This window comes from Capricornis sumatraensis, chromosome 18 (assembly GCF_032405125.1).
Source record: "Capricornis sumatraensis isolate serow.1 chromosome 18, serow.2, whole genome shotgun sequence".
Classification (NCBI taxonomy): domain Eukaryota; kingdom Metazoa; phylum Chordata; class Mammalia; order Artiodactyla; family Bovidae; genus Capricornis; species Capricornis sumatraensis.
This window is the reverse complement of record NC_091086.1, coordinates 32,886,772-32,905,137: the sequence shown is the minus strand read 5'-3', so window position 1 is coordinate 32,905,137 and position 18,366 is coordinate 32,886,772. Positions and strand designations below refer to the sequence as shown.

The window sequence follows — 18,366 nt, the reverse complement described above, 5'->3', positions numbered from 1 at the left end:
GCTAGGATTACTTTTCTTATTATAAATAGGTATTTAATTTTATATCTGAATGTGTTCTACAATTTTTAAATTTTTTCCTATGGAGACATTCTGCCTCAAATTGTTGAAGTGTCAACCCCTATAAAACTTGACTCTTCAAATATAGATTCTAATAAGGTTGGCAAACAAATGAAAAAGATAAATATTTGTGTATAACATATGAGATAAAGCTCTATTAAGAAAAAAAATAGCGCAGTAAGGGGTTCTGAAAATGCTGCGCAGGTAGTGGGAAATGGGAAGTTATTTTTAACTTGGGATTATATTATGTCTTTTGCTATATGACAAATTACCATACCTAGGGCAATTTAATGTACATTTATTGCCTTATCATTTGGGTAAGTCAGGAATCTGGGCATGGCTTCACTGGGATCCTCTGCTTCAGAATCTCTTATAAGACTGCAGTCAAAGGTGCTGGCTTAAGGGGCAGGGGTCTCATCTGAATGCTTAACTGAGGAAGGATCCACTTCTGCTCATTTTTAATTGTTGGCAGAATTAATCTTGTCTGGGGCTGTTAACCGAGTGCCTCAATTCCCCACTGGTTCTCAGCTGAAGGCTGCCTTCTATTCCTTGCCCTCTGGGCCTCTCTGTTTTGTCAACAAATGATGACATCTGCTAGCAAGATAGAAGTTATAATTCTATGTCATGTAAATACAAAAGTAATACTCTATGATATTTGATTCTACATTTCAAATCTTCATCTCAGTTGGTTTGAAGTCACAGATCCTGCCCTCAAGGGAAGAGGATCACACCAAAGCACGGGTAGCAAGAGATGGGGCCCACTGAGGACCTGCTGACCACCACAGGTGATGAGGAAAGGCAGCTCTGATAGACTGATGTTTGATGCAGAAACGGGAAGCTCTCTGGGTACAGGGTTCCACGCAGAAGGGACAAAACAAAAGGACAAATGTCAGGGTGAGTTTAAGGAAGAGCCAGGTGAGTGAGCTAAAAAGATAGGGTAGGAGGTGAGGTCAGACAGGATGGGGAGACAACGATTGCATAACTATTGAGACAAAGCTTACACAGGAGAACAGTATGACATTTCAAGATAGTACATCACAATAAGAGATGCAAATGGTGAGTTAGAAGAAGAGTGTGCAGGCTAAAATGATAGGGGAAAACCAAAAGTCTATCGAGAAATGGCCTGTGAACAGAGATGTAACGAAAGAAAAACTAACTTCAGTTGTGTCTGCTGTCTCCATACATGGCCTCGAGATGTGTCAGGCCTATCGTGTTAATGAGCAAGCTATTCCACAGGCCCTGACTTGCTAAATGGACACAAATGCTGTTCTGAGGAGGGAAAGGAAGATACAGGAGTTTCTCCTTTCACATAAAAGGAGTATAATGTTAAAATAGAAAGTGAATTGATGAGCTGGTACCCCAGTACTTCACCCCATCCTCTCGGCCACTGGGAGCCAGTGAGTCTGCCAAATAGCAGCTCATCCTCCAACATCATTGTAAAAAAAAAAAAGAATTTATTGAGTTGTTAGGAAGCGCTAAGTCATAATAAATGGACTTAAGAAGCAATTGCTATAGACTTTTGAAGATGTTGATTGCCTGCAAGGTCAAGAATTGTAAAAGGACATCAAAATCACCTAACAATGTGCCACAATACTCTGATACTTGATATGTTTGCTTTGTCACAAAAAAATGACTTGTATTTTTTGTACACTATATGAACTTTAAAAGATATAACTTGAATTAGTATATATCTGTTTTGTATATGTGCATCTGTATATGACAGGCTTGTCTTTGAAATACAGCATAGAAAACTGAAAATGTCTGATATCAATATAATCCTATTCCCCGCAGTCTTAGTCTGCTATAGTTGCTGCCAAAACAAGATACACCTGAATGGGTGGCTTTAACAACAGGAATTTATTTTCTCATGGTTCTGGAGATCGTATTAATATTCCAAGATCAAGGGACCCTTAGGGTTGGTTTCTGGTGATGCCGCTCTTCCTGGCTTGTAGACTTCTGGCTGCGTTCTCATGTGACCTTTCCTCTGTATGTACATGGAGAATGAGAGATCTAGTGTCTCTTCCTCTTCTTAAATGAACACCTGTCCTATAAAATTAGGTTCCCACCTTTATGATCTCTTTTAACCCAATTATTGGCTGGGATGGATGGTGCAGTGCCTGCCGTAGCAAACTCTGCTAAGTCGCTTCAGTCGTGTCTAACTCTTTGTGACCCCATGGACTGTAGCCCACCAGGCTCATCTGTCCATGGAATTTTCCAAGAACGCTGGAGTGGGTTGCCGTTTCCTACTCCAGGGGATCTTCCTGACCCAGAAATTGAACCTGCATCTCCTGTGGCTCCTGTATTGCAGGCAGATTCTTTACCACTGAGCCACCCAGGAAGCCCAACCCAATTGTTAATGCCTCCTTAAAGGTCCTATCTTCATATATAGTTACATTAGGAATTAGGGTTTCAATGTGGGAATCTGAGGAAGATACAACTCATCCATAACACCCCCTAAAACTTAACTGCATAGTGATATATTCATTTCTGCAGGGAGGTGATACACATATTTTTTTAAATATGAATGCAGAGTAATTCGGAGAAGGCAATGGCAACCCACTCCAGTACTCTTGTCTGGAAAATCCCATGGAAGGAGGAGCCTGGTGGGCTGCAGTCCATGGGTTCGCGAAGAGTCGGACATGACTGAGCGACTTCACTTTCACTTTTCACTTTCATGCATTGGAGAAGGAAATGGCAACCCACTCCAGTGTTCTTGCCTGGAGAATCCCAGGGACGGGGGAGCCTGGTGGGCTGCCGTCTATGGGGTCACACAGAGTTGGACATGACTGAAGCGACTTAGCAGCAGCAGCAGAGTAATTATCACATAAATTAATTACGTGCACACACCATTGAAAAAAAAGTGGCCATAAAATTACAAAGCAGAACAAATTATGAAATCATGGCCCAGACATCAGCTGAAGCTCCTTTGCTGCTTAAAATTGAAAGATACTTCTTTTGAATCCCTATTCCACCCTTGTAGGAAAATACATTGCTCCCCTAAGATTTGTCTGAACCCCCAGGAGACATCCATTTTCATTGTCATTCAGTCCTCAGTATACAGACCGGGGAGTGTTTCTTCTCTACTCTGACAGGCCTGCTCTTTGGTTTTATCCTATGTACAAGCAAATACATTAGCCCATTGCCATTTCATGGATGCCGACAGATGACATGAGATTCCTGAGTTAGAGAGCAAGGACTTTATTACTCACAGCATGCAGGCAGTGCGAGCACGTTTACACCAGTTCCCCTTGTGCTTCCCCATGAAGGCTCACAAGGGCCACGGGAGGGGGTCCAAACGGAAGCCTGCACACTCAGTAGGCTGCATTATGAGAGAGGAAAAGTAAATTTGGTGACCTGCTGTTTTACAGCAAGAAGTCAGCACACCCATTCTTTTTGTCCTGGAGAGTGAGATTACCTCGCCCTCAAGGCTTCTCACTACAAACACAACCCAGGCAGACCTCTGTCTGGACTTTGCATTGCTGGCAGACCCACTGTATTGAGTTGAATGGTAGTCCCCCCAAAGATATTTCTACATCCCAGTCTCTCAAATCTGTGAATATTACCTTATATAGACTGAGAGGCTTTGAACCTGAGGCTTTGAAGATTGCCTCAGGAGGATGTTGGTAGGAACATGAACATCAAAGCCACTTGCAGTGAGGGCTCAGAAGGAAATGAGGAACGTGTTGCTGGAAACTGGAGGAAAGGTGACTCCAGTTTTATAGTGGCAGAAAGTTTGGTCTGATTGTGTCCTCCTGTTGTGTGGGAAGTTTTCAAGCAATGAACTTAGACATTTAGCTGAGGAGATTTCCGAGCAAAATGTTGAAGGGGCAGCCTGCCTTTTTCCCTTGTTGAATGTAGTGAAGTGCAAGAGAAAAGATAAATTGAGGAAAGTATTAAATAAAAAAGAACAGCACTGGATTTCCCTGGTGGTCCAGTGGTTAAGAATCCACCAGCCAATGCTGGAGACACGGGTTCGATCCCTGTTCAGGAAGATTCCACATGCAGCAGGGCGACTAAGCCTGAGCCACAATTACTGAGACTGTGTGCTTCAGCCTCGGAAGCCTGTGCACTCTAGATCCCATGCTCCACAACAAGAGAAGCCACCGCCACGAAAAGGCTGCACACCACAACGAGAGAGTAGCCCCTGCTCGCTGCAACTAGAGAAAGGTCGCACAGCAATGAAGACCCAGAGCAGCCAAAAATTAATTCATTAATTAATTTTAAAAAAGAACAGTACTTAATGATTTAAGAAATTCTCAGCCTATATCCATAGTTGTTTTGAAAAGCAAACGTTAGGAGACTGATTGTTAGGAGAGAATGCTCTGAAGAGAAGGCCAAGGGTGTGGTAGGAAAATGTTTTGCTGAATGGATTCGGCGTGTGATTCCTGGATCCTCTCAACCATCTCACAGAGGCCAGGAAGTGAGAAAGAGTTATCCAGGAAAGGTCTGTGGAGAGCCCTCTTGTCTAATGGCACAGATCCCCATGACATATACAAGAGACCTACAAGGTTTACAGAAATGTTGTCTCAGCAGAAACGCTACTCTCAGACTGAAGGGGAAAGAGAAGCAGAGGCTAGTAGAGCTATTGCAGGCCCAGAGGATGGAGCCTTGACTAATAGAGGGTTATTTTCAGACCTTAAAACCTAATAGAATTTGACCTGCTATGTTAAACTTTCTTGGTACCATTGACTCCTTTATTCCTTTGAATCTCTCCTTTTAAATGGAAAGTTCTATCACATATTTTTACACCATCCTTTTTCAGATGCAGAGAACTTATTTTTGAGGTTAATAGACGCCCAGATTGGGAGAAATCTACCCTAAGATAGACCATACCTGGAGTTTCACCCATCCCTGATCATGGTGTGATCACTCACCTTCCCTGGGTCGGGAAGATCCCCTGGAGGTAGGGCACAGCAACCCACTCCAGTACTCTTGCCTGGAAATCCCATGTTCAGGGAAGCCTGGTGGGCTATAGTCCTTAGGGTCACAAAAAGTCAGACACAACTGAAGCAACTTAGCACAGCATAGCAAAGCACAGTGTGTATAAATTAATCCAAATCTCCTAATTTATCACTCCCCCCCGCCACATTTTCTTTGATAACTGTAAGTTTGATTTTGAGATCTGTGAGTTGTTTCTGTTTTGTAAATAAGTTTATTTGTATCATTTTTATTAAATTCCATATATAAGTACCATCATATGATATTTGCCTTTCTCTGTCAGACTTACTTCACTTGTATGATAATCTCTGGGTCCATCCATATTGCTACAAATGACAGTTATTTTATTTTTTTTATGGCTGAGTAAATATTCCATTGTATGTAAGTATCACATTTTCTTCATTCATTCATCTGTCAGTGGATGTTTAGATTGTTTTCATGTCTTGAAAATTGTAAATAGTACTGCAGTGAACATTGGGGTGTGTGTGTCATTTTGAATTATGATTTTCTCAGGGATATATGCCCAGAAATGGGATCATTGCATCATATGATAGTTATGGTAGTTCTAATTTTAGTTTTCTAAGGAACCTCCATAGTGTTCTCTATAGTGGTTGTACCAATTTACATTCCCAACAACAGTCTCGGAGGGTTTCCTTTCCTCCGCATCCTCTCCAGATAGTTGTTTGTGGATTTTTTGATGATGGACATTCTGATTGATATGATGCTGCCGCTAAGTCGCTTCAGTCGTGTCCGACTCTGTGCGACCCCATAGACGGCAGCCCACCAGGCTCCCCCATCCCTGGGATTCTCCAGGCAAGAGTACTGGAGTGGGTTGCCATTTCCTCCTCCAATGCATGAAAGTGAAAAGTGAAAGTGAAGTCGCTCAGTCAGGTCCGAGTCAGCGACCCCATGGACTGTAGCCTACCAGGCTCCTCCATCCCTGGGATTTTCCAGGCAAGAGTACTGGAGTAGGTTGCCTTTTCTGATTGATATGATACCTCATTGTAATTTTGATTTGCATTTCTCTAATAATTAGTGGATGTTTAGCATCTTTTCATATGTTTTTTGATTATCTTCTTTGGAAGATATATCTTCTTTAGAGGAATGTCTGTTTCGATCTTCCCATTTTTTGACTGAGTTGTTTTCAACACAGTGATTTGATACATGCATATTTGCCAAATGGTTGCCACAGTAAGTCTAGTTAACATCTATTGTTGTTGTTGTTGTTTAATCACTAAGTTATGTCCGACTCTTTGCAATCTCATGGACTGTAGCCTGCCAGGCTCCTCTGTCCATGGGATTTCCCAGGCAAGAGTACTGGAGTGGATTGCTGTTGCCTCCTCCAGGGGATCTTCCCAACCCAGGGATTGAACCCACGGATTGAACCCACATCTCCTGAATTGCAGGTGGATTCTTTACTGCTGGTCCACCAGGGAAGCTCTCTTACCACACGTAATTATATATTTTTCTTCTTGTGATAATAACTTTTAAGGTCTATTCCCTTATACATTTTCAAATACACAATACAGTATTATTAACTATAGTAACCAAGCTGTACCTTATATCCCCCTGACTTATTTTATATCTGAAAGAGTTCTTATATTTTTGTTAACTATTTAACAGAGGTATTTCCTCCCCTCAAATACCAGCATGCATCTGTGGAATGGGCCAGAATGCCTTAAGAAAGTCCTAATTTAAAATACTCCTCTCTGTCCAATTCTACCTCTTGCTTTTGGTTTTATATCTGTTAACATGAATTTTTCCCTTTATCTCTCTGGATCTTTTTGCAAATGAATATCTTCCATGAAAAGCCAGCCCCACCTGCTCTTCAACATATATTCTTAAATTTTGCAATAGCTACACAAATTACTCTCCTCCTTCTACTGCAAATATTTGTCATTAAGCTCTGACAATGATATAGACGTTGACACTTCCCCCCAAAGTTTTGCTGCCAAATATAGAATGACATGTCTTGTTTAACACATTTATTTCTGCCCTTTTTTTCAAAAGATTTTTTTCTTTCTGAGCCTCACTACATTTTGAGAACAAAACTGGGTTAACTATATCTCATCTGTAACCTTATAACTTAAAATCAGTTTTCAGAATCAAGTGGGGGAATGAACTCCATATTTGCTGAAACTAATTCTTAAATTATTAAAGTTTCCCAGAAATCTATTTCAGAGATGAGCAGGAACTCTCTAGACAGGAGGTGCTATAAAATTTTTAAATGAGTGGAAGAAAATAGAAGTTTGCGTTAATCAATGTGTGCTTCACAATCTGGTTTGGCTGTGGATATTAAAATGACAACAAGCCAGGTTATAATCAAGAATGAAAGACCCCCTTTAATTGTGAACAGAGAGGAAATTAGTTAACCGTCCAGGAACACGCATTGCTTATTTTTACAGTAAGGATGGGTGAGATTCACTGAATACTTGCGCTTGGTTACTGTCAACAAATACACAGCAAGGTCACCTTGGATAAGTACTTCCTGCATTCACAAGCATACACATGAGGACCGGAGGGAAGAGTTAAACTCTGGGTAATGACATGACCTTGAAACGCACTGCATCTAATACAGACCTGGAAAGTATAAATTAATAATCTGTGACATGCTGGGCCACTTTTTCCCTGTCCCCATTCTCTTCTCTTTCATGTCCCCATAGTATTCAGCAGGATGCTCCTTAGGCCTCGAAAGACCTTGGTCTTCCTCTTTGTGTAGTGAATTCCAGCTCGTCCTCTAAGGTCCATATAGATTGCCACCTCTTCTATGAATGAAGCCTTCAAATTTAGATTTATCCTCTTCTTAACTCTTGGGTCACGGTTCTTCTTAGTTTTCTGAAATTTAGCACTTATCCCATGATAATATAACTTTTTACTTCTTATTCCAATTACAAGAATGGAAGCTCAATGACAGCAGAGGTCTTATCTGTTTGGTTCATTGCTTCTGTTGCTAGGTCAGTTCAGTCGCTCAGTCGTGTCCAACTCTTTGCGACCCCATGGACTACAGCACCCCAGGCCTCCCTGTCCATCACCAACTCCTAGAGTTTACTCAAACTCATGTCCATTGAGTCAGTGATGCCATCCAACCGTCTCATCCTCTGTTTTCTCCTTCTCCTCCCACCTTCAATCTTTCCCAGGATCAGGGTCTTTTCAAATGAGTCAGTTCTTCACATCAAGTGGCCAAAATATTGGAGCTTCAGCTTCAACGTCAGTCCTTCTAATGAACACCCAGGACTGATTTCCTTTAGGATGGACTGGTTGGATCTCCTCACAGTCCAAGGGACTCTCAAGAGTCTTCTCCAATACCACAGTTCAAAAGCATCAATTCTTCAGCTTTCAGGTTTCTTCAGCATCAATTCTCAGGTTTCATTACAGTCCAACTCTCACATCCATACATGACCACTGGAAAAACCATAGCCTTGACTAGACGGACCTTTGTTGGCAAAGTAATGTCTCTGTTTTTTAATATGTTGTCTAGGTTGGTCATAACTTTTCTTCCAAGGAGCAAGTGTCTTTTAATTTCATGGCTGCAGTCACTATCTGCAGTGATTTTGAAGCCCAAGAAAATAAAGTCTGTCACTGTTTCCGTTGTTTCTCCATCTATTTGCCATGAAGTGATGGGACTGGATGTCATGATCTTAGTTTTTTGAATGTTGAGCTTTGAGCCAACTTTTTCACTCTTCTCTTTCACTTTCATCAACAGGCTCTTTAGTTCTTCTTCGCTTTCTGCTGTAAAGGTGGTGTTACCTGCGTGTCTGAGATTATTGATATTTCTCCTGGCAATCTTGATTGCAGCTTGTGCTTCATCCAGCCCAACATTTTGCATGATATACTCTGCACATAAGTTAAAAAGCTTCTGTCCCCAAGACTTAGGAAAATGCCTAGCACAAAGGAATTGGAGAAATATTTTTGAATGATTCATTTCTTAGCATATGGGCATGTTTAGGATGTAAGGAAACAGGATGAACCACGTAGGTTGTCATTTTCCATATGATTCAGTTATGACAGACATAGGGACACATTACTGTAAGCAGTGGGATTGTAAAGAGGAAATAGACATTGAATTAGAATACTTACATTAAATTTGTAAAAGCGAATTAGCCATCATAGGCTAAGTGTGAAATGGTGACATAGTGAGTTGTAAATATATATGTGAAAAAATAAGTATAGAGAACAGAGAGACTTAATCAAAAGGGGCAGGCTCTTCAGGGAGGGATTGATGTATCAGGTAAGAAGAGATTTAGGATCAGTGGGATGAAGGCACTGTGATGGAGAAGATCATGTTTTGTGAGAAAAATGAGCAGACTATTTATGAATAGAAATTCTGGACTATAAGCTTGACATGATGAGCCAGACCAAGACTCAGATCTCAGCCACCAATTGAGTGACAGTGAGCAAGAAAGGTGTCTAACCTCTAATAACCTCCCTAGTTTTGCTGTTTCACAGTGTTGTTGTGGGGATCAAATAAATCAAGATGATTCTGACATAGGCAGACCAACATAAGCATTAAGAAATAGTAGGCTACACATGGGAATATACATTATGGTTTATATATTGGAAAAAATATTAGAAGGAAATAGTATATCCAAATTACCTGTACTTGCATTAGAATGATATGATTATGAATTATCTTCTCTTAATTTTGCCTATATTCATATAGGCAAAATTGATGATATATCCATATCATCATCAAATAACATATATTCATTAAAGATTTACTTCATACAACAAATATTATCCTCGGTGCTGAGAAAATAAGAGTGAATAAAAGAAATAAGGTCTGGACTCTTAAGTCGCTTAGGTTTTACTAGGCAAGCAGAGACAAAACAGTGCAGATACACAAGATCGTTTCGGATGGTAAGTGCAGTGATAGTAGCATGATGATCGAGGAGGACATAAACTGGTAGATGAGTCAGGGCCAGTCTCTACAAGGATAGCAGAGACCTATCTGAGCAAAGATCTGAATGATGGATAGATGGCAGGACATAAATACTGAGTTGAGAAGACTGCTCTAGGCAGTGGGTCTGGATGCTCCCAAGGCCATAAGCAGAGTGAACTGGATGTGTTCAAGGGACAGAAGGAGAGCCATTGTGGCTGGAAAACAGTGATTGGAGAGGGTGGTGAAAAGTGAAAGTCACCAGATACATAGGGGGCAGATCATGAAGGACTTTTGAAACTGTGGGAAGGAAATTAGATTTTATTCTCAGACATTGAGGGTATTTTAAGCAGAAAGATGATATGATTTACATTTTAACTAATATTTTATATATGTGTATAAGATAATCATGATGGTGTGATCACTCACCTAGAGCCAGACATTCTGGAATGTGAAGTAAGTGGGCCTTAGGAAACATCACTACAAACAAAGCTAGTGGAGGTGATGGAATTCCAGTTGAGCTATTTCAAATCCTGAAAGACGATGCTGTGAAAGTTCTGCACTCAGTATGCCAGCAAATTTGGAAAACTCAGCAGTGGCCACGGGACTGGAAAAACTAAGTTTTCATTCCAATCCCAAAGAAAGGCAATGCCAAAGAATGCTCAAACTACTGCACAATTGCACTCATCTCACACACTACTAAAGTAATGCTCAAAATTCTCCAAGCCAGGTTTCAGCAATATGTGAACCGTGAACTTCCAGATGTTTGAGCTGGTTATAGAAAAGGCAGAGGAACCAGAGATCAAATTGCCAACATCCGCTGAATCATGGAAAAAGCAAGAGAGTTCCAGAAAAACATCTATTTCCGCTTTATTGACTCTGCCAAAGCCTTTGACTGTGTGGATCACAATCAACTGTGGAAAATTCTGAAAGAGATGGGAATACCAGACCACCTGACCTGCCTCTTGAGAAACCTATATGCAGGTCAGGAAGCAACAGTTAGAACTGGACATGGAACAACAGACTGGTTCCAAATAGGAAAAGGAGTACGTCAAGGCTGTATATCATCACTCTGCTTATTTAATTTATGTGCAGAGTACATCATTAGAAAGAATGGGCTGGATGAAGCACAAGCTGGAATCAAGATTGCCAGGAGAAATATCAATAACCTCAGATATGCAGATGACACCACCCTTATGGTACAAAGTGAAGAAGAACTAAGGAACCTATTGATGAAAGTGAAAAAGGAGAGTGAAAAGTTGTTTTAAAGCTCAACATTCAGAAAATGAAGATCATGGCATCTGGTTCCATCACTTTATGGCAAATAGTTGGGGAAACAGTGTAAACAGTGTCAGACTTTATTTTTTTTGGGCTCCAAAATCACTGCAGATGGTGATTGCAGCCATGAAAGTAAAAGACCTTTACTCCATGGAAGGAAAGTTATGACCAACCTAGACAGCATATTAAAAAGCAGAGACATTACTTTGTCAACAAAGGTCCATCTAGTCAAGGCTATGGTTTTTCCAGTAGTCATGTATGGATGTGAGAGTTGGACTATAAAGAAAGCTGAGGGCCAAAGAATTGATGCTTTTGAATTGTGGTGTTGGAGAAGACCTTGGGAGTCCCTTGGACTGCAAGGAGATCCAACCAGTCCATCCTAAAGGAAATCAGTCCTGGGTGTAGAAGGATTGATGTTGAAGCCGGAGCTCCAATACTTTGGCCACCTGATGCGAAGAGCTGACTCATTTGAAAAGACCCTGATGTTGGGAAAGATTGAGGGCAGGAGGAGAAGGGGATGACAGAGGATGAGATGGTTGGATGTCATCACCGACTCAATGCACATGAGTTTGGGTAGACTCTGGGACTTGGTGATGGACAGGGAGGCCTGGGGTGCTGTGGTCCATGGGGTTGCAAAGAGTCGGACACGACTGAGTGACTAAAGTGAACTGAACTGATACATGTTCATGTATATATGTATACACATAGTATATATATAAATGTATATGCACACACGTATGTATATAGATATGTAGTAAAATCTAACTGCTAGGTGATAAAATGTAGCCTATCATGATTTCATGTCATGACATGATCTGCCAATGTCTAATTAATGGGGAGAAAATGAGGTCATTTCATATATATATATATATCCATATGCGGCTTTTCAAGCGTTATATATTTTAAAGGGGGACAGTTTACATTACCTCCCCAAACTTTTACTGATTTGTTAGATAATTTGTAACATATTTAAATAAGATTTACTGAGTTCTGTACTATGGGCAAAGTTAAGCTCTTGATTGGAAACACCAGTATTCTGAATGTCAGTTCTGGTTCTCTGCTTCCAATACTTTGTTATTTTCACTTGCATTTAATTTCCTGAAAAGGAGAGCGGAGTGGTGTATTTGAAAAAATGATATTAAGGAGAAAATTTGCAAATGTAAAGCTGTGTAGTGTTTGCTTTAGAGTGTTTGAAAATTATTTGTCCTTCTCTTCCTGACAGCACATTATTTCTAAAAAAAATAGCCAATAATGAGCTGTGCACTCTTGAGTGAACACACCTATGGTGGAATGATTTTGGCATGTGAAGAGGGACATCAACTACTTTCATTCCCCAAAGCTTCATTACTGACCTCGTTATTCCTTTGGAGCACATTTCTGAATCTGCTCCCGAGGTACAGGGGCATAATAGGAGAGCCAGCCCTTTTCCTCCATCCTTTCAATGCCGGAAACAATAATGCACTTTCAGTGTTGCCCAGAAAGTAGAGTATTCCTTTGTGAAGACACATAGTTATCAGTTGACAGTTGACATGGTTGATGTCAATTTTGAAGGACTCACATTGCCTTCAGTGTCTGCAAAGATAACTACTGATCTCAAACAGCTTGAAGCCTGTTCCCATCTCTATGCACTAAGTCGATTCAGTCATGTCTGACTCTTTGCAGCCCCATGGACTGTAGCCCACCAGGCTCCTCTGTCCATGGGGCTTCTCCAGGCAAGAATACTGGAGTGGGTTGCCATTTCCTTCTCCAGGGGATCTTCCCAACCCAGGAATCAAACCCACGTCTCTTATATTTCCTGTACTGGCAGGCGGGTTCTTTACCACTAGCGCCACCTGGGAAACCCCATCCCATCTCTATGGAGAACATTAATGTCCACACTACCTTCTTTCTCCAGAATGCAGTACAGCCAGTGTCAATGCCATCAGTGTCAGAGAGGCTGGTCTTCATTACCCCCTCTTTTCCCTCTTTTCTTTCCATCAAAAACAAGGTTTTTCAAAAAGATCTATCCAGGTTTCATCCTATCAGGGCCTTTGTTGTTTTTGAAAGTGAATATTGTTTCTCAAGTATTCAGAAAGAAACATCAAAAAGCAAAACCACTTCTGTAGTTCCTGCTGGAATAAAACACATGACCCCTTTCCCTACATTTTCATCCTCAAAAGTGATCCCTTCTGAAAGAAATGAAACAATTTTCAAGCAGCTGTGTGGTTTTTTTAACCTCCTTTGATGTAGTCAGCAATGTTTTTCCAGCAGACATTTCATATAGAGTTCATGTCAAGATTTTCAGGAGAAATAGAAGATAACCCTCTGACCCTGCCTTCGGGTGGCTTAGAGTCTTCTTGCATTAGGAAGGACAAATAGAACCAGAGTTACTTAAGAATCTGTAAAGGTAATATGTGGTTTAAGAGTTCAAGCTCTTCAATCAGACAGCCTTATCCTGGCCTTCCCTTTTGACTTTCTACCTGTATTTCCAACAACTTCAGAAATTTCTGCAAAGCAAGTATAATAATAGCAATCATATTCTAGAGTTGCCATGAGGCCAAATGAAATAGTGAATCATGCACATAACGTATTTAGCTTGCTCCCAGGGCCTCAAATTAATACTTAAAACTCTTGGTAAACATTGATGGAGAATAATTATTATTTCAACCAGTTTTTTTTTAAGTGGCCTTTGAGAATTATATTACAACCTTATATTCACAAAATGTAAATATGGACTGTTTTCATTTTTCTTTAATAGGCATTTTAAACTGTTGTGTGGCATACAACGTTGGTCTCCCAAAAGCGAAGATATTTTCTGGTCCTTCAAGTGAACAGTTTGGCTATGCAGTGCAGCAGTTTATAAATCCAAAAGGCAACTGGTAAGAACATTCTTTATCTTTTCAGTAAAGTCATTAAATAAATTTAATATTTGACTACAATTGCTTGTTCAGATTGATGCATGAAAATGTTATTAATTGGTAGCCCTCAAATATCCTTAAATGAAGAATTTTTCTTTCAGACTTGGTAAATATCAGATTGATAATTAATGAAATGACTTAAAAGTACTAAAAAAAAAAAACCTAGATAGAAAGTTTTCTCTAAATATTCCTTTGTGAATTCATAATACCAGATTTTGACCATTTGATGATAGATAAACAGATAGACAGGTAGGTAGATGGATAGATTTGTCTTCCTTTCTTACTCTGTAAACTGGTATCCATCAGGTTTTATAAGTGTTCTACTAGCTAATGCTACCTCTGGACCATTTCTAGATGGCAGAATTGTTCCCTACATTCTCTCCTTCAGCAAAGCTTTGTCTACTGGCTTCATTTAAAGTCAGCATTCCCTACTCCAGGTAACCAAGGGTCCCTGCAAACATTCATGCTCCCTGTTGCAGCAGAAAACTCCAGGCAGATCCTGGCTCATTTAGAGCTTTTTCTGATGATTAAATAGGCAGTTATTAGCTTATCAAATAAGGGCTATAATTTATACCCCTTTTCCTTCATGAACTTATGTCTGGTGCTCTGAAAAAGTGGAATTCAAGCAAACATTCAGGATCCCAGTGATTGACATTTTGGTGTGTGCCTATCTGTATGATAGGGAAACAAAATGGAATGATACTCAAGAGCGTAGTATGTCTGTGAAGGCATCGTAGAGGAGGTGAATCATGAGCTGGGTCTTAAGAGTGGAGGTGAACAAGCAGGAGAAGAGTATTAACTCGTTCCTGCTTCAGAGCTTTGGTGCACTGCTTTTCTCCTAGAAGGGACTGTCTTCAGAAGATCTTGGCTCTTATCTCTGTTTCAGCTCAGATGCCTCCTTCTCAAAGAGACCTTTCAGAACCAACCTGTTTGAATTAGCACTTCATATCTGCTCTCAGTTGTCTCTAGCCTTTTATTTTCTTAATAGCCATTGTTACTATCTGAAATTACCTTTATGTGTTTGTACGCCCATGACCCATCTTCTGCTCTGTCTCTGAGTGTAGGCACCTTGCTTTGGGCACTGGTGTGTGCTCAGAACCCAGAGTGGCAGCTGCTGTGGAGTAGAGGGTCAGTAATTATTTTCTTGATTACTGAATGAAAGTTCTAGTTCCACCTGGTTCACTCGAGGTAGTCTGCAAAGTGATGTCTTGTGGACCGACTGACATAGAAGCTGAACAAGACCTTCAGACGAGTTCTGATGGTCCACTTCGTAAGCTTGGCCTTGCTGAGGACAACCTGGCATTAAACTTGAGGTGATTCTTTTTAAGTAACAGTTTTTCTGGGGCAGAGAAACAGCCACCATCAGCAATAGATGCTATTAGAGATGTCAAGGATTGCTGGCAGCTCAGCCACTGGCCACTTTGTGGGTTGGAAGTTACCCAAAGAGACAGAGGTGACAGAGATCTAGCAGGCAGAGTCCTGGCCAAGTGGGCCCTGTCTCCTTTCTCTCTCCAGGATTCCCTTTAAGTGCAGAAAGCATTGCTAGAAGACAAACACATTCCAGGGAGCTCTGCTCAATACTAGGTCATAACCTGAATGGGAAAAGAATTTGAAAAAGAATAGATGTATGCATATGTATAAATGAATCACTTTGCTGGACACCTGAAACTAACATAACATTGCTAACCAACTGTACTCCAATATAAAATAAAAATGTTTAAAAAGACAAATGTATTAATTTGTGGTGAGAATCTGGTGCTGACAGGGTTGTTTCAAGACCAAGGACACCAGACATTTCTAAATCCTGCCTTGACCTTCTCAGGACATTACGGAAAGATACATCAACACAGAGCTTTCTGTTAGATGTATGGTAAAGCTTATCAAGGACTTCTTTCCTCAAGCCTAGTATAACCACCAGCTGGTATGTGCATACCCCACCCCCAGGAAGCAGAGAAGGGGAGGTCTTACCTGGGGGCTACACCCTGTGGGGGTGTGAAGCAGGAAGAAAAGAGAACATAAGCTGGCCTGACATGCTAGCCTAGGTCCCTCCCTGATCTGGCCTCCTAACATCCAAGTCATGGATGTGATCTAATGCACCACAGGCTGGATGCTATATGAGGGGCAGAAAGTATAAAGCATGGACCTTGACTTTAAGGTGTGTGGAACAGAGTCCGTGAGGAGGATGGATGTGCAGATCAGGCAGCCATGAATAATGCCAGGGGCATAAATGCCAACCCCCACAGTCAACAGCATTTGCGTTCCTCTAGTGCCACTTGCTGTATTAACTTACTGTCGAGAGCTCATTTTCCCTTCCTGAGACCTGAGATGCTAGAAGAACAGGGTTCCTTCCTGACTGCTCTCACTAGTTGACACCACCTAGGTTCCTTGCCCAGGGGGCAGGGCTGGGGCAGGATCCAGGTGTGTGTGGGTTTTCCCGCTGCAGTGCTGGGGTGGCCGAGGTTAGGACCAGCAGCTTTCATGACTTTCAGGATCAAGGAAAATACTATGAAACTTGGAATCCAGAATGGCCTATTTGTTTTGACAGTTGGCACTGTGCCCCTCCCCACTCCTAATTTATGACAATCGCACAGACATTATGGGAGTAGCAGATGTGGGAAAGACTGTTTTAACATTAACTTTCCTTCTGATATTAATCAAGTTAACTTTGGGCACAGAAAGTGATATTACTATGAATTCCTTTAATAACTATGAGTCTTTTTCCCTTAGACTTTATATATGTAATACTCACACACATCTCTCTCTATTTTTTTAACTGCCTTACTGTAAAAAGGGAGTACAAAAATAAAGCTGCTGTGCTGGTAGTTTTCTCCTCAGCTCACTTTGACTTTCTTTACAATCTGTCTTGTTGAACCCAAACTTCATCTCTCAGCTCTTTCCTGCCCTCTGAAAACTCACTTAAAGCTCTAGCCTGAGTTTTCTTAAGTCACACTCTGCTATTTTCAAAGTACAGACTTTATCTGTTCCATATGCCCCATGTTTCTAAGAATGTATTGGCATATTTTGCACAGGGATCTATAAGATTTTAACAAAATGATCATGAATCCTTTGCTGGTTTTATTTATTATACTTTTATTACACTGTGGACTTTTACTTTAAAAACAGTAGTGATATGCTTTGAAAGTTCCTGAAACTTTTTCATGGTCTCTTATGAGCTGGATGATTTTAAAAGCATGATTACCTCCCAAGTAGAGCTCCACAGCACTCCTCTTCCTGTAAGTAAAACTGTGGTCTGTTCTCCCTCCAGTGTAGGCAAAGGGTCACCCTACTTTGGAGCCGTCATTTTATATACAGGATGTTCAGATGTGGGTGGTGCAATCCTTATCACAGTTGTACAAAGGACTGTGATACATTTAAAGTCATTTCCTGGAAGCTTGTGGTGATACGTACTGTTTCTGTTTGTCTAATCTGAGGGCCTGTCTCAAGAATCATCTGAACTCATTGTATGACTCAAAAATCTTAGAACACTGCAATCTCTTGTGTGACGAGGACTGTCTGGGATTGAGGGTATTTCCAGTTGTAGAAATGTACTTTCTTGTTGTAGTGAGGACCAGTGCATACTTGCTCTTTAAAAGGAGAAATATAATGAATTGTGTCATGCTCACTCAGTTGCTCAGTCATATCCAACTCTGTGACCCTTTGGAGCCCGCCAGGCTCCTCCCTCCGTGGAATTTTTTGGCAAGAGTACTAGTGTGGGTTGCCATTTCCTCCTTCAGGGGATCTTCCCAACCCAGGGAAGAGTTTTCTTAAGTCACACTCTGCTATTTCAAGGTACAAACTTTATCTGTTCCATGTGCCCCATGTTTCTAAGAATGTATAGGCATATTTTGCACAGGGATCTATAAGATTTTAACAAAATGCTCTTGAGTCCTTTGCTGGGTTTTATTTATTATACTTTTGCATCTCCTGTGTCTCCTGCATTGCAGGTAGATTCTTTGCCACTGAGCCATCAGGGAAGCCCTGAACATATTTCATAGCCAAAAATAAAAACCCTTCCATCTATATATATTATAGATTCTACTTTTTAAGTAAGAAAAATTGTAGTAAAGCATTATGTGTATTATAAATATAACAGGGTGTATGAGATACCTCTTATAAGGGAATTTTAGATAAACAATAGAGAAGTAACATTCAATTCTGCACAAACAGCAATGATTATGTCATATAGTATATTGGCAATATCAATACTAGTAAATTCTTAGCCAACACATAATACTCATGATGACTCTAAGAGTTTTGTCAAATTATTACCCATTTTATAAGTGATAAAGGGGTGAGACTTAGAAAGCTTTGTTAGTCGTC

General features: G+C 40.7%; 1 protein-coding gene across 1 annotated transcript in view; it reads left to right on the top strand.

Annotated features, from left to right (window-relative positions):
- The first annotated feature begins 845 nt into the window (after positions 1 to 845).
- The window catches only part of ITGA2 (integrin subunit alpha 2), a 90,865-nt gene continuing 73,344 nt past the window's right edge, over positions 846 to 18,366 (top strand). The window contains exons 1-2 of the mRNA XM_068990354.1: positions 846 to 972; positions 13,887 to 14,007. Of these exons, the coding sequence (XP_068846455.1) occupies positions 846 to 972; positions 13,887 to 14,007 (248 nt within the window). The remainder of the gene's footprint in view (positions 973 to 13,886; positions 14,008 to 18,366) is intronic.